General features: G+C 37.6%; 3 protein-coding genes across 3 annotated transcripts; 1 reads left to right on the forward strand and 2 right to left on the reverse strand.

The window, feature by feature from the left end:
* Positions 1–3,631: 3,631 nt before the first annotated feature.
* LOC113775583 (E3 ubiquitin-protein ligase SP1) lies at positions 3,632–8,459 on the reverse strand. The gene is made up of 11 exons (XM_027320529.1): positions 7,960–8,459; positions 7,759–7,811; positions 6,679–6,803; positions 6,494–6,589; positions 6,203–6,340; positions 6,043–6,108; positions 5,239–5,351; positions 4,730–4,840; positions 4,499–4,542; positions 4,303–4,411; positions 3,632–4,113 (listed from the first exon to the last, which is right to left on the reverse strand). The coding sequence occupies exons 1-11, from the start codon at positions 8,034–8,036 to the stop codon at positions 4,011–4,013; spliced, it is 1,035 nt and encodes a 344-aa protein (XP_027176330.1). The 5' UTR covers positions 8,037–8,459; the 3' UTR covers positions 3,632–4,010.
* A 1,046-nt stretch (positions 8,460–9,505) lies between these two features.
* Positions 9,506–14,857, forward strand: LOC113764279 (elongation factor Tu, mitochondrial). The gene is made up of 12 exons (XM_027308307.1): positions 9,506–9,799; positions 10,311–10,386; positions 10,466–10,558; positions 10,652–10,726; positions 11,210–11,314; positions 11,405–11,495; positions 11,606–11,811; positions 12,203–12,286; positions 12,864–12,926; positions 13,005–13,067; positions 13,415–13,655; positions 14,461–14,857. The coding sequence occupies exons 1-12, from the start codon at positions 9,615–9,617 to the stop codon at positions 14,529–14,531; spliced, it is 1,353 nt and encodes a 450-aa protein (XP_027164108.1). The 5' UTR covers positions 9,506–9,614; the 3' UTR covers positions 14,532–14,857.
* Positions 14,858–15,952: 1,095 nt separating this feature from the next.
* Positions 15,953–19,992, reverse strand: LOC113772921. The gene is made up of 5 exons (XM_027317453.1): positions 19,677–19,992; positions 18,757–18,937; positions 17,994–18,453; positions 17,702–17,767; positions 15,953–16,764 (listed from the first exon to the last, which is right to left on the reverse strand). The coding sequence occupies exons 1-5, from the start codon at positions 19,767–19,769 to the stop codon at positions 16,266–16,268; spliced, it is 1,299 nt and encodes a 432-aa protein (XP_027173254.1). The 5' UTR covers positions 19,770–19,992; the 3' UTR covers positions 15,953–16,265.
* Positions 19,993–22,704: the final 2,712 nt, after the last annotated feature.

Raw genomic sequence — 22,704 nt, forward strand, 5'->3', positions numbered from 1 at the left:
TATGCAGCATCGTATTCAGATGGTAACAGAAAACCACATCCTGCCCCGTTGATAGTGCCACGTACAAGTGAAAACCTTTTGTTGATAAGAACTTTGGAAAATTAAAACTTTAGAATTTTCTATCAACCTGCATCTGGGCTCTAGCTGGCAATCACGGGCAAGTTATAATCAAACTGAAAACTGGCAATTTCTCTTGACTATCAACTACAGCCACAACATCAACATGCCTACAATTTAGAGATGATGCACTCGATCATTTTTTAGTAATAGTAATGAAAGAAAGAGCCATCGATCGTGGACAAGTTAATGCCAAACATTTTCTAGTACAAATTAAGATACTACTATAAAAAGTATGTGCCATTGTTGTTCCGATCGTGGACATTCTAAAACGAGGATTAATAAATAAATACACAGATATGATTTCGAGCTCTTTGAGAACGGGAAAGACACTACTATGAATGTACAAAAGGGTATTCATTGGTTGTGGTTGTCAACCGTTTCCGCATCAGAGTAACGCAAGCCAATTCTAATACAAGTAATTTTGTGACCACAAGCATAATTATATACTCCCTCCTCCATCCCACTTTGGTAGTCCTGCTTCTTTTTTCACACAGTTTAATAAAAAATAGTTAACTTTGTTGGAACAATCAATTTAGGTAGCTATTTTTCTAAAATACCCTTGCATTAATTAGAGTACAACTTTATGGGAGCTTGAATTGATGGTAAAAAAAGAATCGACTCTCATTAAATGGGGTAGGTTTATAGTAACAACAACTTACATTGAATAAGGGTATTTTAAAAAAATTAAAATACAACTACATTTTTCAATTGAAAAGTGGACTACAATTTGGGACAAACGAAAAAGGAAAACAGGACTATTAAAGTAGTAAAATTCAGAACCGGAAGGCCGCCGGGTTTGTGACTTTTGCTTTGCAGACTCGTGGCAGATGACGATTGACGATGGGGGAATCCTTTTAAATTCTAAGGCAAGTGGCAACTGTATGTTTGTTTTTTTTGAAAAAACAAAAAAAGTCCATTTGACGTTGGATTGGAGGGAACTTACAAGAATCTTTTTTTTATTAGTAATTCTATCAGCCACCAACAATTAACAAACGCCAGCCAGGGGATAAGCTAATGTCCAAAAGTTTCATTCGGGCCATCCAGCCTGTTGGAGTGAACGCAGGAGGCCCAGAATGGCAGCCTGAAGAGCTCTTGATTTATTTGTTGGGCAATCCGCCTTTGTGGTTTCATTTTGCAAAATCTTCTCCTTCCAGTTCCGATGTTGGGTCCCTGTATGCTGTACACCCAAACAGAGTTTAAAAGAAAAAGAATAATTTATCCGCGGGATGAGAGGAAGGAGATGGAGAACATTCAATTCGAATATGCGAAGCTCAAAAAGTGCCAACTGGTTTTTTTTTTTTTCGCTTTCTGCTGAGTTGATGACAATTAGAAAACCAAGTGACACAAGGAGAATTGTACTGTCTAGTTTCTTCACTTAATTACATCACGAGAAAGCTCTCAAAAGAGAAGGCTCAAATAAATATGCACTCAGATTAATCTGATTAGCCGGTGCCGCCGCATACACAATTAATAAGACATCAGTCCCACACACCAAAAAATAAAAAATAAAAAATCACGATAATCATTCCTCCAGCCTGAGTGACATCCAAACCATCAGACGGACGGAGGTGAGCTTATTCACTCTTTAAGGCATATACGGGGATCATATAAATTCACGATAATTTATCTGCATCCTGCTGCACAGCTTATTCATTATAATTGCATACTCGGCACTTGTATATATATATATATATATCGATTCATTTACCGACATTTGACGTGGTTCTGATGCCCTTCCTGGCTCGGTTGATATAGTTAACAACCTTGTCATTGAAGCTGTCTCGCCTTGTCGCCAACCTTGTAAATCGACTCGTATTCACGGTCTCCTCACTAACATTTGATGGGGTTCTCATTTTGTTCTTCGCACGAGTAATATAATCAGAAAACAAGTTGCTGGCAGTGCTGCTATGCTCTGGTTGCCTGCCTTCTTGATCACCTGCAGCAGCACGGGCCTTCGGCTTTTTCTGCTCTTCTTGCGACGACTTGCGGCCGGGGGGACACGGGGGCGGAGCAATGATTCCTTGACCGAGGCCTTGTATCGCAACGATGCTTGCTGAAGCAGTCTTTTGCTGCTTGAGTTTCTCCTCCATTAAAGGAGAAACAGCTGGTCTGGCTTCCTTCTTCGAAGCAACTTTACCCGATCGGCCGTGAGACACCGGTATTGAGGTGTCCTCCTCCGTTTTAAAATTAAGATGGCCGATCTTTGCCGGGCTGATTGTCGCTCCGCCGCTGTTCTGGACGGAAGGTGGAGGCTTTGCCGTCTTTGCTTTCTCCTCAGGCACCGCTGTTGGCCCGAAGTCAATAGGAATATGCACTTCTCCAGGGCGGGCTTCATGCTGGGCAACAGGTTTCTCGAGGGCATTGGTTTTGGCAGCGTTGTCGTCTGTTCTTTGGGCTCCGGGCTGATTTGGATCTGTAGTGACAGCCATGGGACTTAGTAGTGATCGGCTCGACTTGCGATGAATTGCTCGAAAAGCCACCGCATTGTATATTTTCTCACAGACGCCCGTGGAATCTGCATTAGCCTGGCGGTTTTCCTTTTCCATTCGCTGCTCGTATTGAGATGGTAATTAGTTTTGCCTACCAGAAATGAATGGTGAGACGAGAAATATAATAGTACTTGCTGTCAATAATGTTGCCGAGTGGTGGCATATTAATAAGACAGATCTCTCGGTCTCGTCACAGAGGGCTTAATTGCGTGAACTTGCTTATCGCCTGTTACAATGTGAACGTTTACACTTGATTCCGTAGAACTTTGCAGGAATTTCGACACAAAAGAGACAATGAATTTCTCCTACTAAATTTTAAATGCTATTGAGAAGGATCATATTCCTTTACTTTACATTGAAAGATAAAGAGAATCTTTCTTCTCATTTTCCAAGCTCTATCTTCTTCGTTTCTTCTCATTATTGGAGTTGCCAAGCAGGTCGAGCGTGATTGGCAGTTGGAGCTAATGGATAATATACTACTAATCAAGCTTCGTGACAATTGACAAGACAGTTTCTTAGAACTCAATTAAAGCCGAAAAGAAAGTGAAAACTAAATACTAGCAGACTACAATCGCATGGTGTGGCATCAGATTCGGGGTCTCATTAAGTCTAAAAGGAGGAGAGTCGTCTTTGCTTCCAGGAATCACATTGCACAACTACGAACGCACCAAAACCATAATTAGAATATTACTTTTGTCTCTGCAGCTAATCCTTGCCAGTGCCACCCCCAGCAAGCAACATCTTTTTTCCGCAGTCATGGTTCAACACGGACACGCAAGAATTGGAATAAGTAATGACGCAAGAGTTTTAAAGAAATGGAGAATTCCACTCTAAAGCCAAAAGCCAGCCAAATTGTCGCCAGACAAGTTGAAGAAGCCTAGGCAGACTATCATTTTTTTATAATCTGCACTGAGAAATTCGAACATATCATTCACTGCGCCAATTCTTGTGACAAAAATCACCTATTTTGCAGTACAAGAAATGCATAACGTCAAACTAAGCCTGACGGTAAACCCGAAGCAGAAGCTAGAAAAAGGGCACATCATTTACTGGCAGCACGAGTATAATCAGTTCTGTGTACAGCTTGTATTTACAATTTCAGAAGAAAACGATGAATTATTACACATTTTAAGCTCAACTCCTTCCACCGAAAACATTTAAGCGTGTATTTGGCAGTGAGACATGACATTGGATTTAATTTACTCATATTTCAATCCGATAGTCACAGAATTCCACATTGCCACATGATGTCAATTGTAAGGTTAGACGTCGGAACCTCCATAAGCATAACAAACCCAGGACAACGTTGAAAAATAAGACATCCTAGCCCTCAATCTCTTGGGAGGAAGGGCATCAGTTTGGAGGATCATCTCTCATGGCAATGCCAACCTCAAAAGGTACTCAATGACGAAAAGTCTTTACCACCTGCTCAATTCGTCTCCTACAAAGTGGACAGTTTGTCAAGTGTGAAGAACACGCCATGCAACAGCACATATGGCCACACCTGAAAGTCAAACCAATAAAGCTTCCCCGTTTAAAATCCTGAAACATCCATCTTGCAGAGTGGACAGTATATAGCTTGCAACACAACCTAATCTACAGGTGTCACATAGAAGAACCCAGTGCCACCAACTGTTGCACGACATGACTATCAATTAGTTGAAGAGAGAAAAGAATTTGGTGGAATGCTTACGGGACAAAAACTGAATTGTATTCCTGCTCCAAGCATATGACACATAGATCCGGCATTGTTCGATCCTTTTTACTATTATCTGATCCATTCTCAGATACACCATTTGAACCTGCAAACAGTAAATGAGGGAGATACAGGACCATGACAAGCCCATGCACAAAACTGAATATTATCACAGAGAAACAAGAGTAGCAACCTTCCTCCTCTTTGCTTGATCTTTTAGCTGCAGCAGCAAGAACCCTAAACAGACCATGATAGCATATGAATATAGGTATATCTCGACGCGAAGAAAAAACACAAATAGTAACAATGAAGATAATGCCTTAGAGACATGCTGGAATCTTAATGCCCCTTGTCATGACGTAGATAATGCCTCAGGTAAAAACACTTAAGAGCACATGACTTGAGCAATTCTATGGATTTATACCTCCTCCTCAGTTCCCAATGACGCTTTCTCTCCGTGATATATTGGAAAGCATGCTTTGCAATTAGATAAACACCAAACACAGTGAATCCCATAGAGGCATATCTATACCACCTGGAAGCAACAAATTACAAACAGAAAACCTCAGAGGACTTCAGAATGTGTGTATACAAGAAATAAGATTTGAGATGATAGTATGTGGCATCTCTCTCTCTCTCGCCCCTCCTCCCCTCCACACACCCCCCCTCCGGGGGGGGGGGGGTTAGGTAAGGTCAGCTACAATGGAATATGTGGGTTGTATAAGTGTCAATGTCCATCAAGTATGAACCTGGATCATCACCCTAGATATGCAATAAGTAGGTCAATAGTTTTGTACAATGCAAAAAATGGCCCATTGTGGGGTTTCTAGATCCAAATGCTCTCTCTCTCTCCCTCCATTTCCTTGGTTAAATAAGGTCAGGGGAAATGGAATGTGTCGGTTGTACAAGTTTAAATGTGTATCAAGAATGAACCTGGCCCATCTCCCTAGATTTGCAATAAGCTGGTCAATAGTTTTGTGCGACACATAAAATGGCCCTTTGTGTGGTTTCTGCATCCGGATCGTCCCAATATCATCTTTAACAGCCTATTCACAAAGAAAGGTGTTAAAAGATTAACAAACAATAAGACACGCTATGAAAAGGAATCATTTCTTATGTCAACTACTGGAGATGGACAACCAACACCCAGAACCTACAGGGAAGCACAAAAGTCAGATCTCTCACCCATTTAAAAGAAACATAGCCAAGAGCTTTTAAATAATGTAACCCTACTAAAAGTAAAGAAAGCCAAACAATTTTCAAACCACTTGTGCTGTACAGCTGGTCATGTAGACCATAAGTTCATTAAAAAACATCATGTATCCACATTGATATCTTTTTGAATGGGAATATAAACTTGGTAGAAAGACATTGTCTTGCATTAGAAATCGAAATATCCCACTACACATGGTCAATTTTTTATATTACACACGAGTTCAAACTTCCAGCCAATTTAAATTCACCAAGCTGTTCCTTGCTATAACATCATGCATGTGTTTTCTTAACCCCTATAATTTTTACCATTCAATAAGATAATTTTGGTATTCTCATCATCAGAATTCCTAATGAACATGCTAGGATAGATTTGATACTCTTATCCTATTTTTTTCTACCACTGAGCTATAAGCCCATTTTGGAATTCTTATCATCAAAATTTGTAACAAACATACTATGACGTGAATTTTGACTGCATAAAAGAGAATATTAGTTGTCGTTCAATTTAGGGAGCAACCATACCTCACCAACAACAGTCAAAGGTGTCCCAGTTGGAAGAACCCGCTCAATCCTCTTCACTCCTAGCATCTTCAGACATATTGTCAGCATCAAGCAACAGGACAGACATACACATCTCAGGAAGTGAGAATGCAAGGGAAATGATGAAAATACCAAGACATACCTTAAGACCCTGAAGATAGTCCAATGTTCCACGTACAAGCGACCGTCCGGACTCCTCAAAGACTTCACTTCCTACTGTCAATACCAAACCTGTAGCACCACGGGCTCCAATGACATTTACACGACTAGTCCCATCATCCTGGAAGGGAAGAAACGATAAAATCAAAGTAGCTTCCAAAAATAACACTCATATCTTTAAGATATTCATCAGTTCAACTAGCTCATTACAAGCATTTCAATGCAACCATGATGCATTGGTGCCTGTACACGTGTTACAAGAAACAAGTCTCACCAGGTACCATGGGACTTCTTTACACATAGAAAGCATCAAAGCAGAATCCTGTATCCATGAGCCAGCATCATTGTGTTTCAAAAAGTGCTGCTCTGCCTGAAAGAACAACATTAAAAATCTATTAAAAAAATCACAAAATACAAGAAAAACAATTCCGATGCCATTTAAAGAACTAGTCCATGTACCGTCTCTTCCACAATTACACCTCGCAAACCACTGTACTCACAGTTGATCGGCGTATCTGAACCAACTCTTCCAGATATCGCAACAACCACTGGCAAAACTTTGTACGCACTATCCAATAGTTGAGCTAAAGGAAAAAAGAAATGTCGAATTAATTTGCCAACAAGATTAGAGGTCAAAAACCTCCATATACATCTTGCTTTGAGGTAGATAGGCTTCATTAAAACCAAATAATTCATGCCGATCAACACTTGGATACAACAAAATGTCAAATGATCCATATTTCACATGTACCTATGGACAAATATATTGGCAGGCAAGAAGAGCCTACAACCAAAATCAACTTCAGAGCAGAAGAAAACCATTGATTGGTACAAGTGTCAACAGAAGTTTCACAGATAGACTTGTGCAGCAGCAAATCTGTAAGTTTATAACTACATAATAGTAGTGATTATAAAGCTTAAGCTACTCAACACAAATAATTAAGCTAGAATTGGTCTTTAAATGAGTAAAAAAGGATACCCTGCCTTTACCAAGGACGAACTTGTTACTTGCTTTAGGGGATTGGTATTTTCAACAACCAAGAAACAGAAGAAATATAAAATATGGGACAACAGTAACACCGAGACACTGGGTCTCTCTCTCTTATAATAAGAAAAGTTTTAATACTATGAGCAGTGACAGTTCAGATGCATGACCACTTCAACCAAAAAAGACTACAATGACATCCCAAGAAAATTTTTTTGGGGTTAAAAAGGAAATTTTCCATTTTTCATTCGATCATACAGGCAAGAAATTTTGCTGTTATATGATTGTACACGGTCTCTCTGCTAAGCCTCATAATTAGACAGGGTATCAGAAGAAACAACACAGAGACCTCAATGCACATTTGGATTCTGGACAATAACTAATGGAATGTGCTTCAGCGACAATTGCTGTAATTAGAGATTGATAATGTGCATAATACAACTGCAGTGCCAAATAGCTAATAAGAGGCAAATAAGCCATAAGCCAAAAGCTTAAAAATGTCCAACAAAAACTAGACATGAAAGCAAAAACCATGGAAACTTCCATTTAATTACCTAAATCCTTCAGCTGATTGACTCGAGTCACAGATTTGAGGATGTCCGCATCCCTAAGCAATAAAAATCATCATCATACCCAAAGGAAAAAAAAATTAATGAATGCACTTGAAGAAAGCATTACGAAAACTGCAATTGCTGCTGTTTCACTTATTATATCAAGGGGGGAAAAAAGATGAGAGAGAGATGTAAGTGAAAAACCTTCCACTGCTCCTCCCAAGAAGATAGAGAGCTGCTGCACTCAAACAGCAGCTTACTCCGCCCCATGGTACTACCATCTTTACTTCAAAAGACTCGAGCAAACTTTATAAAACAAAAAGCGAAACGAAAAAAAGTTTACAGGCGAACAACCCTAGCAGCTATCAGCACAGCTAACTAATCAAAAGAAATTCTATAGCAATCACAATCGTCTTCAAAAACGATATTCCCATGGCGCAAGACGACGTCAAATTGTCAAGAAATATGAGGGTTGCTGTGTTCGGATTTAGGCAACTCCGAAAGTGGTAATGGGAAGAGATGATTCAGCAATTGCAGGAGAGAGAGAAAACATAGGAAAAAAAAGGTTAAGAGGAACAAATTACCGGGGAAGGGGAAAGTGAGAATAGTTTTGTCCAGGACATTCGATTAGACTGAAAAAAATGGGAAAGGGGAAAACTTAGAAAGAGATGCTAAGCTTAGACGACCGGGCGAAGCAAAGCAACTCGCCACCTCCTCACTTCTCATTTATTAAGCATTTGGCAACGTGGGCCGTGGTCCTGTGGCTGGCTACAAGAACAAATATGGTCGACTCAATTACTAGTTCTGTTTAACCACCGGCTCTTAGACGGGTGGTAAGGGTTCAAACCTTGCCTCCCACTAAAATGTCACTATTGTGGCTCTTCTTCAAATTCAGACGGGTGCGTAATGCACTCGTCTGATCCAGTGGTGATTTTGTTCCCATCGGTTCTCCGTAAGCTCAGTTGAGTCTCCCCCTAATTAGAGTAGGAGTAGGAGTAGAAGTAGGGATGACAATTAACAAAAAAAAAAAAAAATTACTAGTTCTATTCAGCGAAGATAAAAATAATAATAATAAAAAAAGAATAGTACTAGGATGATTAATTGAGAAGATTTTAGGACGCCAAAATACTTTGGGGGGTTTGGAGCTGTGGTATTTTTAATAAATAGTAGTATTTTTGAAGCACTTGATGAATTTAACTTTGTCAAGTAAAAGTATAATGAGATATTTGTCATTTCTTTTTTTATGCATTATACAATTAATAGAAATTATCACATTATAATAAATTTACATATAAAGAAGCTAAAAACTAATATGATAGTGAAATATTAAGAATACATTTTTTAACGTAAATATAAATAACATGTAAAAATATTGTTGATGAATTATTTATTCGTTCATAAATAATCACAATTAAAGAAACTCTGTACTAATGCATAGGATAAATACTAGTTTTAGATGAAATCACAATTACATGTTGCTAATTTACACAGCTGAGTCTAATCGCCCTTTTTCATCCCCAATTCTTGAATCATACTCCCTCTCTTGTTAGATAAAATATTTGACAAAAAAAAAAAAGGAACGCGCAAATATATTTAGATACTTTAGGGCTTTTTTCTCTTGAATTAAAGAAAGGAAATGAATACATGAAACGCAGTCGTTAGGAGCAGCACAATGACAAGCCCTAATTGGTAATTTCGACGGCTCTAAAACCCTGAAGAGAGAGAAAGAGAGCAGGGCAGTAGGCAAAGGCATACTCTCCTGCAGAACCTCCCAAAACCTCTCGTCCCCCTCCAGTTAGGGTAGTTCATTATTCTCCGTCACATTTTCTGCTGTGTTTTTCTCTCTGTTGTTGTTAAATATGGCCACTGTCGCATTTAGAAAGCCTAATTCCAGGCGACTGTTAACTCTCTCTTCTCAAATCTACTCTTGTTGTAGAGCATCTTTAGTTCCTCCTCGCTTCTCTGTCTCCGAATCCCTATCTGCAAATGAAGCGTCCACCGCCTCCAACCCATGGTGGAGATCCATGGCCACCTTTACTCGAACGTAAGTCTTGGCTTCATTCTGTTACATATTTTTTCTTACTTCGTATATGCTGTAGAACTTTTTTTATTTCCTTTTTCTTGGTGCTGCATTTTAGCGCTATGCTCTTTTGCCTGTCACTGGATTGAATCAAGTTTGGTTCTTTTTTGGCTTTTATGTTCGGAATCCATCTGATTTTTTCAGTATTGACCGGGCGTGCTTTTTCATTTTGGAATTTTGGTGTTATTGGGGTTGAATGTGCCCCTCAAATTCGTACCTTTTGCACCACAGAAGGATTTTTCTTTTTGGGTGTATTGTATTCTGTAGTGAATGTGCATGATGCTGAGTATTATTTCTATCCAGAAATTTTAACAGCTAGAGGTAGCGAAGTTCATGCACATAATTGCGCACTAAGATTCTGGTTTCTCGTGCTGGGTTTTGGGGGGAAAAAACCTTGGAATTTTGTTTCTCAAACTTGCAAATGAATTTAAAGTTTCCCTCTTTTTTACCTTCTACATGTTTTGGGTTCCGGCAGCAAGACTCATGTTAATGTTGGAACAATTGGACATGTTGATCACGGAAAAACTACTCTAACTGCTGCAATCACAAAGGTAAGTCTTTTTAGCTTGCCTGTCCTCTTTTTCACTTTACACAGCCTAAGTTTTTTGAGGGAATGTGACTTTTTATTAGGTACTGGCGGAAGAAGGAAAGGCGAAGGCTGTTGCCTTTGATGAAATTGACAAAGCCCCTGAAGAGAAAAAGAGAGGGATTACAATTGCAACGGTTTGGACTCTTTTTTCGTTTATGGATTGTTGCATTTGAACATTTCTCTCCAATTATCACATCCATTTCCCTATTTTAACTTCTAATTTGCAGGCACACGTGGAATATGAGACAGCGGAAAGACATTATGCACATGTAGATTGTCCTGGACATGCAGATTATGTTAAAGTGAGCCATAAAATTAATTTATGTGTTCAGAATATAGATTAATTGATTTTTTTCCCAATATTTGGTTGTCAAGGATGCTATAGGTGGTACTGATATTATTCCTAGATGATTTGGCTCTTGTCTATTCAGCTTTAGAGTGAAGTCTACTATTAGCAAGCTGCTTACAGACTGAAAAGTGCAACTATTAAAGCTTTAGAAATTTTCTCTGCTTCCACCATCATTTAATTTCCATAGCAGTAAGTTTGGCCATGTAAGACCTGTGTAGTATCTGCCTGAATCATGATTTGATGGGCATAATATGCTTTTTTAAATAGAACAGTTATGAAAGAACATAAAAAGATTGAAATGAAGAACGGAGATAGCTATCCTCAAGAACACAATTAAGCACATTTTTTTAATTACAAAATTCTTTCATGTAACGAACAATTGGAAAAACAAAGGTGCAATGAGATCAATGTTTTCTTTGCCTTTTTTTTTTGTCAGAACATGATTACTGGAGCTGCGCAAATGGATGGAGGAATCCTAGTTGTATCTGCTCCTGACGGGCCAATGCCCCAGACAAAGGAACATATTCTGCTTGCACGGCAGGTCAGTGTCTCCTTTATATATTTTTAACAAGTGTGAGAGACTAAGCTGATGTCCAGTTTAGTAACTTAATGTGTTCTTTATGGTTTTCAGGTAGGTGTACCGTATATTGTATGCTTCTTGAATAAGGTCGATGCAGTTGATGATCCTGAATTGCTGGAACTTGTGGAAATGGAACTCCGTGGTAAGCTGGTTTTCCGTTTGAAAGCATTGATGAATGTTTGAAGCTTGAATAGTTAATACCACAAGTTTCATTTGGAAGTGTATTACATGTGTGCTTTCTCATTTTTGTAGAACTACTTAGCTTCTACAAGTTTCCTGGGGAGGAAATTCCGATCATTAGAGGTTCAGCATTATCTGCTTTACAGGGTACAAATGATGAAATTGGTAAGAAGGCTATACTAAAGTTGATGGATGAAGTGGATCGATACATCCCTAATCCTGTACGTCAACTTGATAAGCCTTTCCTAATGCCAATAGAAGATGTTTTCTCCATCCAGGTAAATACGATTTACTTTCCATTATGAAAGTATGAAATTTTTGTTATCCTATGTTCCAGGTATTTTAAGTACATCACTAACAGTTTATTTTTGTTGGTGAATTGCATTTCTCTTTATTCGGTGGTAAATGTCTGTTAGACAGCAGTGTGTTTGTTTCACTTTCCTTTGAAACTTACTATTGCCCTCCTTGAACTGAAGAGCCTGTTTATGTTGTGCATTCAAATCATGAGTGCATCAGATGGATGCTGAAACGCTCATCCCTTCCTTGTTTACTGGCCGTATATGGCTCTTAGCTATGTATGGAATTATTCTTTTGCTGCATTTGGAGGAATTTTTAATGCCAGGAGGCATAGTTCTCATGGTGTTTTGATTGGTTCTGGTTATTTGTCAGGGACGAGGTACTGTTGCGACTGGCCGTATTGAACAAGGTACAATCAAAGTTGGGGATGAAGTGGAGATTTTGGGGCTGATGCAGGTAATGTGTATCGTGAAATTATCATTCTTGGTTTTATCTTGGGAAGCTTCCTAGTCATTTATTATATTGTCATTAAACTTTTCAATTGGGATTGACAGTGTCAATATTTTCACTGCTTCAGTGGTTTTTGGCGACTATTATGCTATGGTTCTTTGATGTGGTGGATTATTGTACTTTTTCACTCTTTATGGAATCAATAGATCTTATGGTCAACATTACATTTTGTTGAAATGTTGTCCTATATTTTGTTATCGGGTAAAGTTAATTTTCAGAATCTGGATGGAGAGGGTTGAGTTTTAAACTATACTTTTATAATTTACTGGTCGTACAAGTCTAGATGTACAGGTGGGTGTGCTTGAAGTCTAAACTTAATCCTTCATTACCACTAATCTTTGGAAGGAATTACATGCTCCATATTGGTCTGTTTTGTTTCTTGGACTTCACAAACTATAGTAACATATGGTGCATGCACTTGGTCAAACCAGATGAACCTTTGTATGAAATTTTGCCTCCACGAGTGGCAATAACCAATTGTTATTTGTAATTTATGCTCATGATATAAGTCCTGGTGGTACAGGGAAATCTGAAATCCACTGTGACTGGTGTTGAGATGTTCAAAAAGATCTTGGATCATGGACAAGTAAGGGACTAAAATGCTCTGTCTTGTATTATACACATACATTTTATGCTTTACAGCACTGTTTTCTTTCTTTGCCAGGCTGGTGACAATGTTGGACTCCTTTTACGTGGTTTGAAACGAGAAGATATTCAGCGAGGGCAGGTTTGTGTCATGAAAAAAGGCTAGTGCAGAAGCAGATTTACTGCTAGATAATAACTTGAGATGAATATCTTGTGTAAATTTGTTACATGTTGTAGGTTGCTTGTCATTTGTTAAATTTAAAGTTACTACCTTTTGTCCTGTTTTAGCTCGTTGATAACTATTTCCTCTATATTTTATCTTTAGATGACATGAGCTTTCCTGTCTTCTAATTCTTGATAGAAGAATGGGTTATTGAGGGAGGTGGGCATTTAGAGTGGTACCATAATCTATGGTGCTAGAGCTTAATTGTGAATCCGAATAATTAAACCAAATTTTGTTCCATGTCTTTTATATTGTTAATCATACAGGTTATTGCAAAGCCTGGGACAGTTAAAACATATAAGAAATTTGAGGCAGAAATATACGTTCTCACAAAGGATGAGGGTGGTCGCCACACTGCCTTTTTCTCAAATTATAGGCCTCAGTTCTACCTGAGGACTGCTGATGTCACTGGTAAGGTGGAGTTGCCTGAAAATGTGAAGATGGTTATGCCGGGGGACAATGTAACTGCTGTTTTTGAGCTAATTTCTCCTGTCCCCCTGGAAGCAGGTTAGAACAACCAATATGCTTATTCTAATGTTTTTAAATTTTAGCTGATTCTCTTCTAGTATGATGATTTTGCCTTCCAGTGTCATGTTATCTTCATTGCTATGCCTTTTTGCAAATGTGGCTACATGAGTTCGACTTCTACATTGTGCTTTGCCAGCATGCATTAACTTAAGTTATTTACTTTTCCGTGCCTTCACTCTGAGGTTTTTTCATTTCTCTAAAAATCTTTGTTTGGCTCTGACTCCCTTCAGGAGGCAGTTTTTATTAATATCAGTTGCAATTGTTTTTCTTTTCATGGTGAAAGAAATTATGGGGTTTTGCAATTCACATATATGAGCAAGCATATATGCTATGCAAAGATGAATTGTAATTGGAGGGAAGGGTTTGATTTAGGTTGAAAAATGTAATTTTCTCCTTTTCCTAAATACTACCATAACAGCACAGTGGTAGAGCCTGCCCCTAATGATTTCAAATCATCATGCCTGGGCTTTGAGGGCTCTCAGCCACATGAATAGTTCATTGTTCTTATTGGAATTCTAAAAATTCCTTAAGTAGAGAATGCTGTAAAAATAAACGGGCCGTGGGAGACTTTTGAAGTATTGTAAAATAAATGGACCTGCTAATACCTTTATGATTTTGTCACTACTGAATACTGCCCTTGTCTGGACGTCTTCTGATCCATTAGTTTTCATGTTATCTCAGCTTTTCATAATTCAGGCTATAGTGGTAATTAGGTAATGTGAAACTTTCTCAAGTGGCCAGAAAAGTATTTTACAGAGCTAATCTAATCAATCGATTGTTGCAGGTCAAAGATTTGCTTTGAGGGAAGGAGGGAGAACAGTTGGTGCTGGTGTTGTTTCAAAAGTACTGACCTGAGGTATGCATGCAATGGAACTTTTATGTCCTCTGAAGAGGATGAAACTGAAACTCTGGTTGATATATTTTGAGAAACCTGACATATTGGTCAGTGCAAATGTAGACACGTTTTTCTTGGCTATGTGAAAACGATTGAGCAGAGATGAACGTGATTATACCTTTTCAAAGGCTCCACCATTTGTGGTTCTAGCTTATTGGTCAACATAGTTGTGATTGCTTTGAAATGTGATTGTCTGTATCATTAATAAGCAATTTTCTTTTCAAACAGTACTCATGGTCCTCTCCGCATTCTGTTGCCGTCAGCTTGGTGAATTTTGTGTCATTAACCACAGTGTCTGACTCTCTCATCATCCCTTTTTTTTTTTTTGTGGCTGGGGGTGGGGTGGTTTGGGGGGTCTGACTTTTTCCTTTCACCTCCTCTGCATTTTCAAAATTTGTTGTATTTGTGTATAAATAGCATGAAGTTCCGAATGAGCATGATGCTCCATTCTATGTTATGGGCTAAATTTACAAGGCCCCTGTTCTGTCTGATCATCATCCTATTTGTGGCTAATGCCTCAAATCCAAAACATTTACTGAAGCATTGACTTGAGCAAGCGGGAAGATTGTTAATGCCGTCGTGTACTGCGTGCGATGATGGCATGTGTCGATTGAAAAGTTAAATGCGTGGATGTTCTACAAACTATCCTATGAAGGGTGAAAACTGAATTTCTAATTTATTAAGTTATTAAATTATTAAGTACCAAAACATTTAGGTTATTACTTATTTTTGGGAGTAAATTTTGTAGAGGAAATTTAGTGCTGTTTAATTAATTTAGATGTTCAATTTTTTGATATTGAATGCTATTAAATATATTAAAGTTCAAATTTATTAAGTTTAAGTATTCAATTATCCTAAAAGGCCTCTATGTCAACGAGGGACCAAGTCACCAAACCGCATATAGAGGCCCCTGTGTCAACCAACAAGGACCAAACGGTACAGCAGTAGGCTCCTAATTTCTAATCCATTTTTGGCCAAGAAGTAGCGTGGCAGTCGAGTATTGCTAGTGACCGGACGCCAATGAAGTAGCATAATGATTTTGGACTCTAATGAAGTAGCACAATGATTTTTTACTTGAGGACTTCGGTGTGTACAAAATCTTCAGCATTTATAATAGGGTTATTATCACCTAATTTTTTAAAATCATATCGCTACTGTCAATTTACTCTACTGTTATCTTTTAGTCATTTTATTCTCGTAGGTAATTCAATTCAGCATATTAACAAATTTTAGATAACAATACCTTTTTACTTTATAGCATTATTACTTTATCCCTTTAACTTATATGTTCTAAAAGAAAAGTTGGCCATAGATTGTAAATAGTGAAACAGATATTACAACCTTTCAGTTAAATTTTTTTCTTCAAAAAAGGGACATAGTCTTCCAATCTTCAAACGAGTATTCAATTATCCATTCCCTTGCGAGATAAGATATACTATTACAACTGTCAAAATAAGAAGCAACTACGCATCCAAAATCTTGAAAGCCAGAATAGACGACGAGCCCAAAAAGTTCCATATACATGATGCAATGTCCTTTTCCCTAGTGTTACACATGCCGAGCAAACTGCAAAATTTAGTTGAATGATTAGATGCGGATTTACATTGTTTCAGGTAAAGAGCAACGAAGTTGGTCCCTGCTAATTCCTTCGACAAACTGGACAGACTGGACTTCTAAGAACTTCCAAATCGAACTCATACGAGCCTAAGAACAGCCACGGTCATTATAGCAGCAGCTCGGAAGTATATGTCTTTTAAGCTTTTGTCCAACTTATTCATAATCTCCTCCTCTCTCACATCCAACTTGTTTGAATTCTTGATCGAAATAACAGTGTCTCCCAATCTATTTACCGCCCAAGAAAGCCAAACAAGTCCAATACCCAACCCGGTGTTCAGGAGTTTGGATGCACAGAAGGGTACCCTAGCACAGGCTACTTTGCAGACAACTGAAAAGAGAACAGCAAGACCAGTTCCAGCAATGCTAGCAGAAAACTGTGTGAGAGCCTTTGGCAGTTCGGGACCTGATTTTTTAAGTGAAAGGATTGCAGTTCTCCCATGTAGCTTCTTGTCAACGGTCAACGAGAGAAGGCTTTCGCATGCATGGAACAAGTTCTTTCTGTAAAGTTCCCGCTCTTTTACAGCTTTCATATTGCTCTTTTTATTCGAAGTCGCCTTATACTTAACTTTCTCAGAACTATGAAACAATAAGATGTCAGAGAGAGAAACCAAAATATAATTGCGCAGGATCAGGCCCACGCTCATTTAGGCTAATAAAATCAACACTACCTCTTAAGAATGATATAGTGAAGTTACGATTTTCAACTAGAAATAAACACACCTTCTTCGGCATGTTTTTACTTCCTAGAAGACCTACAGGCAGCCCAAATGCAAGTATTTACATTTACGTTTAGTGTAGTTTCACATATATGCATAATCATATGTTTCATGAAATGATGCACATTGCATGTGAGCAGAAAATGAAGTGCATGACATCACGAAAATAGATATTTACTACAATTCATAGTGGTCAAACTTTCAAGAATCTCAGATTTTTAGTGAAGCTATTGGAGTATGCTCTTACTGGGATTTGTCTTGATTGAAATTCTGGACTAACAGGAAATAGTCTGAAATGGAAGGGTCATCTCAAAAATGAACAAACCATCCAGACCTTCTGTTTACTTAACTTATAGATTCTTTAGTGTAAAAACCTGAAGCACTGGAACAGTTAACTACTAGTAAAGGCTTAATGACCAATGCATTATGACACGCATTCAGGACAAAGCATCGATTGCAAGCTGTATGTCAACATGTGAAACTACTTGTAATTTATTCTGATTGCACAAGTAATACTGTTGAACTGAAGACTTAGAATGTACATAAAAAGGTACTATTGATAAATTTTTGCAGTCTGTAATAGGTTTTTTTGATTATATATGAGATGTATTCTCTTGAATTTGGTGGTTACTGAAGTTTCTCTCACATCAGAACTAATTTGTCATTTCCATTTCACAAACTTTGGCCTTAATTAACACATTTAGTTTCATATCGTTAACACAAATTAACACAAAAACCAGAAAATAAAAAAGTGAAAGCAAAGTGCACAACTTTGAATGGCTAACGCATAAAACTACCTCTTCACAGTTCCAAACTTTGGAGGTGATCCAGTAATATCATTCCCTGGTGCTTTTCTGGTCCGCCTGTTTCATAAGTTGATTGCAGCACAGATCATAAATTACAAGCAAGAATATGGGCGATTTGTAAAACTCCAGTAGGAAGATGCAATAAAGTAGATTAAGGGGGGAAAAGGAAAAAACTCACTAAATTGTCAACATGTCTCTAGAATGATAATAAAGTTTGCAGAATATCAGAACACTAATGTCCTATAGAAAAACTTAGTTACGAAGTAAAAGCAGCTATTGGTACCTATCAAAGTAAGGGACCACCATTTGTTGCTTCTTCAACTTAATCGAGTTCTTTGACAAGTACAACTTAGAAAGAGCAGTAAGTATATCCTCCATCTCAGTCCCAGAGCTGGCAATTGAAAGTCGGTCATCAGGATGATACGGGTCATAAGTAATTTCTGAAACATGGCCCACATCCCCCGCAAAGAGAGGTTTCTCAGACAAAGTTTCACTACTTAGTGAGACTAGAGAAGGCTGAGCCTCGGAATCAAGAAAGGTCCGCCCATAAAAAGGTAAGACGGGTTCTTGAGGCATATGCAGGGTTGGTGCTTGAGGTCCCACCAAATCATAGAATAAAGCTAAATCTACACCACCTCTTTCTTCTTCATTTAGTCCAGACATGAGGTATCTCAGGACCCTCTCACGTATGATGCATTGATTGACAATCCCCGAGCTGAAGAATAGAGAGTTGGCAGGAAGGTCTGTTGTCAAACAACACAATGATACAGATCTAATTAAGCACCACGCAACTGCAAAGGCTGCCAAATCTAATCAAGTGCATGATATGGGAGTAACATGTTTAATCAAACTATTGGCTGAATTACAAAGATAATATCATGCATTAAAAGGCACCGGTTTTTGCCAGGGAATTTAGTACGGTACAGTGCATGAGTCCGTCCCGCATGTACTTAGAGGAATAGCACTGCTGTTTATAATGTTCAATAGAGACACATACGACAGGTTAAGCAAGGCTGAAGAAGATAATGCGATAGTGAATAGTATACCTTGAACATCAATGAGTAGAGGTCTTCGAGGAGTTGAGTCAGCCCTGAAGAATTCATTACTGTCCAACATGCCAGTCGATGGTTTTGATTGATCCTCTGTCCAATGCAGCCTTGGTTTGTAATACCATGGCTGCAAAGAACCCTGATAGGATCCAGTGTTTGTCAGGAAAGGTTGATAACCCTGTGAAGAAATCAGCAGACCAAATCAATAATCCGCTTTTGCATCAATAGTCACTACAACATAATCTGATTGTCATCAAATACAGATACTGTTAATCTGCAAGATTTAGATCTATACAAATTTCAATCCGGGCTCACAGATGTTTATGGGTGGCAATAGTGGTATAAAAACAATACAGGGAGGAAATTTGTAAGTGATAAGCACCTCTTATCCACTTGACAACTAACAGCGTAGCAACCTACAATAAACCAAAAATGTTGAACATGTTGAAACTAGTAATCAAGTCCAGCACTGGGAAGGGAGCTCAGTGAGTTGAATTTGAGCTGAAATAAAGCAGACTTTAAACATAAATTGCAAATCAGCAGTTCTCCAAAAACCCATAGGTATTCAATAATAGTAAAAGAACATTATGAGAAAAACCAGCAAAATCATAATAGGCCAAATAAGAGTAGGAATGAATATGATTTTAAACATAAATTGCAAGCCACCCACTGGCCAAAATTGGATGCCTGCAGATTCACCGGCAAACAGGAAAACGGGCTTCAACCCAACAAACAACATCCAAAAGGAACCACCCTTTAGCGTTAAACACAACACACTCAACCACCAGATATCAATCTGTATTCCCAATTCCCATCTTTTTAGCCATCTGGAATTACACATAGTATATATGTATAATCAAAATTTCAAGAATAAAGCAAGAAGGGGGAAAATTTTGAGTAGAGGATGATAGGCTTACCTTAAAGACCCTGCCTAAGCCTCCTTGTTCAGTTGGATGGACAAATAGCCCGGGATGGGAGCCATGTGAAGCCACCAAGCAAAGCTCTGCCATTCCTCAGAAACACCCACAGTATTCGGGAACCCTTCTTCTTCTCTTTCCAATAGCTTCTGATATCAAAGTCTCTGCCTTTTTGCTTTGGATTGCTCTGTCCCTCCCTGGGGTCTGAAGACTCTGAACAATCCTATCTTGGACTCATCCTCCCTCGCACCTCAAATTCCTGTGGATTTTATTTCAATTTTGAACCCTCGGATAGGAAATAATAACGTCCGCAATGTTTTCTTTAGGAAATAATAAGCAATAACCCTCAGATGAAGTGAAGTCATATCATGGACAGGAGAACGTCAACCTGTGACCCAAAATGGCTCATGTGGGGGCAGCGGAAACTGTTGCCAGGTTGGATTCTGAGTCCAGACAAAAAAAAAAAAGGATCCGATTTGGTTTTTTTTCCCCCCTTTGTTGGATTAACGATTACCGCTCGATGACTTTTCTTTGGGGGTCCAGTTACGTTTAAGACAAATTTTTTTTTTTTTTTTTTGTCGACACAGAGGTGTTCCGATCAATCCTTACGAGGCCCGACTAATCCCCTGCGATCCGGGAGAGGAGGCCCCACTCCACTCCGGACACGGTAACTCCAGGCAGACTCGAACCTTGGTTGCCCAAGGCCGGACAACGCCCCTAAAGAGGAAAGCGTGACCAACTGAGCTGCCTGGGGGCAGTTACGTTTAAGACAAATGCAAGTAGAAAATAGGGCTCACACTTGGTAGACCTATGTTCAAAAATACAATAACTCAAATTGTGACAAGTTTTCTCGTCTAGTGGTGCAGCACAATCTAGACTATTAGACATAATCAAGATAGGATCATCAAAAAATCATCACAATTAGAGTGTTGACCGCTTTTTTTTAGTTTTGCAATAGTCCTTCCTTGTTCTTGCTTGAATATTTTTTATTTAATTTTCCATAATAATTAATAATATATTTTAATAATATATTTTGATTTTCAAATTAGATAAATCATCATTATTTATCTATAAATTTGTTGGAACAAAAAAAGGCTCGGCTCAGTACTGACCGGGCTAGGCCGTGTCAATAAGAAGGGCCTTTCAAACAAAATCAATGCAAGGGGATGAAAATCATGTTTACTCAAGTTTTGGCCATAAAGTAGAAACTAAACACTCTGTTCTTTATTATTTTATCATGGATTTTTACTAATGCACTTGCATTTGGCTTCTCACGCAAAAGCTTGACACTTAATGTGATTATTATAGGTTACCTTTTGGACAGCATTTCCAATTTAATAAATTAGTTATATCACATAGGTCATTGATATTCCTTGTTTGATTTTGATAAGTATAAACTAAATCAAAGGTCCCGTTTGGCAAGTGATTTTTTGGGCGTTTGTCTAAAACTTTACTGTAACTTACTGTAGAGTTTTTAAAACAAATTTTTGAAGTGTATAACTTTTTGAATATTTTTAAGTGTATAGTTTAAAATTTTTGAAATGTTTTTTGAGGTTACTAGCTAAAGTTTTTAAAAAACTTGTAGTAGACAAACTTGGCAAAACATTCAAGTGCCAAACAGGGCAAAAATTAGTTTTGAGTTATCGTACAGTGTCTATAAAATAATAAAGCATGTGTGGAGTTAATTTGGCATTAACTTTATCCATTAATCCTTAATTACCAAAATAACTACTAATTGGCATAATTACCTGAATAACTATCAATTCGTTAAAAATTTTTATAAATATTAATTTATTCTAAAATTGCACACACATGAGTGCGCCTTTAACACTAGTATAAAATTGAAGCACCACTATGTAATATAAATGCATATTTATCGTATGAAATGATAACTTTTGTTGATTTTGACTAGCTTCTGCCTCACTTTCAATAATTGAATTTTGCAAAATCTAAAGCGCTTAGATAACAACGATGTAGATGTAAATGTGATAAAATTTGGACAATTAAGATTCATCCAAATTATAAATTTAAGAAGATAAATGACTGTTATAACAAGAATATCATGTCTATTAATCACAAAATAACATATATGTATTAGATAGAATAATCAATATTGGTAGAATATATGCTTCTGTAAAAAAAATGTTTATGGCGAAATATTTCACATACAATTGGAAAAATCATTCAAAACGTCATTTTAACTTTGCCAAATGAATTTTTTGATCATTCATTTTGAAAATAATGATAACTTTATATCCATCACAAAATCATGTTGGTAAATTTTGATTTCAACCTAAATTTTTTAGTACTTTTTACCATAAATCCGGTCCCGTTTGGCAATGAGTTTTTTGGGTGTTTGTCTAAAATTTTACTGTAACTTACTGTAGAAGTTTTTAAAAAAATTTTTAAAGTATGTAAATTTTTTGAATATTTTGAAATGTATAGTTTAAAAATTTTAAGAAATTTTTTGAGATTACTGTAATTAAAGTTTTTAAAAAACTTGTAATAAACAAACTTGACAAAAAACTCAAGTGCTAAACAGCGCCTCTATCACATGACAAACACATAATCATTTGTTTAGCGGCAAAAAAGTTAGATTCCATTTGTATTTAAACAAAAAAATTAATTCATATTTATTTTTACCTCTAAAAGAAGTTTTAACCCAAATCATATTCTTTTTTTTTTTTCAAAAAAAGTGGAATCTTATCTGGTCTACATTCAATTTTGTCACTAAAAGAGTGGGATCTAATCATTTTTTATATAAAAAATATTCATGTATGGGTCGTATGATAATTTCCAGCTAAACAAATATTAAAATTTTAGATTAAAACCACATTTTACTAAATTGAGCTTTTAAAGGACATAAAGTTAACATTGATGATCAGGCAGGCGGCGATCACTGCTACTGGCTTCGTCTACGGAGATGGAGTGATGGACGCATTCGGTCATCTCTCCCGCGAGATTAACTTCCCACCAGAGTCGTGAGATGATGATGCACGCTTTCAACGGGAAACTCGTAAGTTTCGTT

The sequence above is a fragment of the Coffea eugenioides genome, chromosome 1 (genome assembly GCF_003713205.1).
Source record: "Coffea eugenioides isolate CCC68of chromosome 1, Ceug_1.0, whole genome shotgun sequence".
NCBI lineage: Eukaryota > Viridiplantae > Streptophyta > Magnoliopsida > Gentianales > Rubiaceae > Coffea > Coffea eugenioides.

Excerpts from the sequence above, each read along its gene's own strand:
- LOC113772921 (XM_027317453.1), bottom strand. The coding sequence starts at position 19,769 with ATGGCAGAGCTTTGCTTGGTGGCTTCACATGGCTCCCATCCCGGGCTA. Across the intron at positions 18,454-18,756 it reads TCTACTCATTGATGTTCAAG|ACCTTCCTGCCAACTCTCTA; the intron begins GTATACTATTCA and ends GTTTGACAACAG. Across the intron at positions 16,765-17,701 it reads AAGTTTGGAACTGTGAAGAG|TTCTGAGAAAGTTAAGTATA; the intron begins GTAGTTTTATGC and ends ATTGTTTCATAG.
- LOC113764279 (XM_027308307.1), top strand. The coding sequence starts at position 9,615 with ATGGCCACTGTCGCATTTAGAAAGCCTAATTCCAGGCGACTGTTAACT. Across the intron at positions 9,800-10,310 it reads ATGGCCACCTTTACTCGAAC|CAAGACTCATGTTAATGTTG; the intron begins GTAAGTCTTGGC and ends GGGTTCCGGCAG. Across the intron at positions 11,812-12,202 it reads AAGATGTTTTCTCCATCCAG|GGACGAGGTACTGTTGCGAC; the intron begins GTAAATACGATT and ends GTTATTTGTCAG.
- LOC113775583 (XM_027320529.1), bottom strand. The coding sequence starts at position 8,036 with ATGGTAGTACCATGGGGCGGAGTAAGCTGCTGTTTGAGTGCAGCAGCT. Across the intron at positions 7,812-7,959 it reads CTTGGGAGGAGCAGTGGAAG|GGATGCGGACATCCTCAAAT; the intron begins GTTTTTCACTTA and ends TTTATTGCTTAG. Across the intron at positions 6,341-6,493 it reads AAGAAGTCCCATGGTACCTG|GATGATGGGACTAGTCGTGT; the intron begins GTGAGACTTGTT and ends CTTCCCTTCCAG.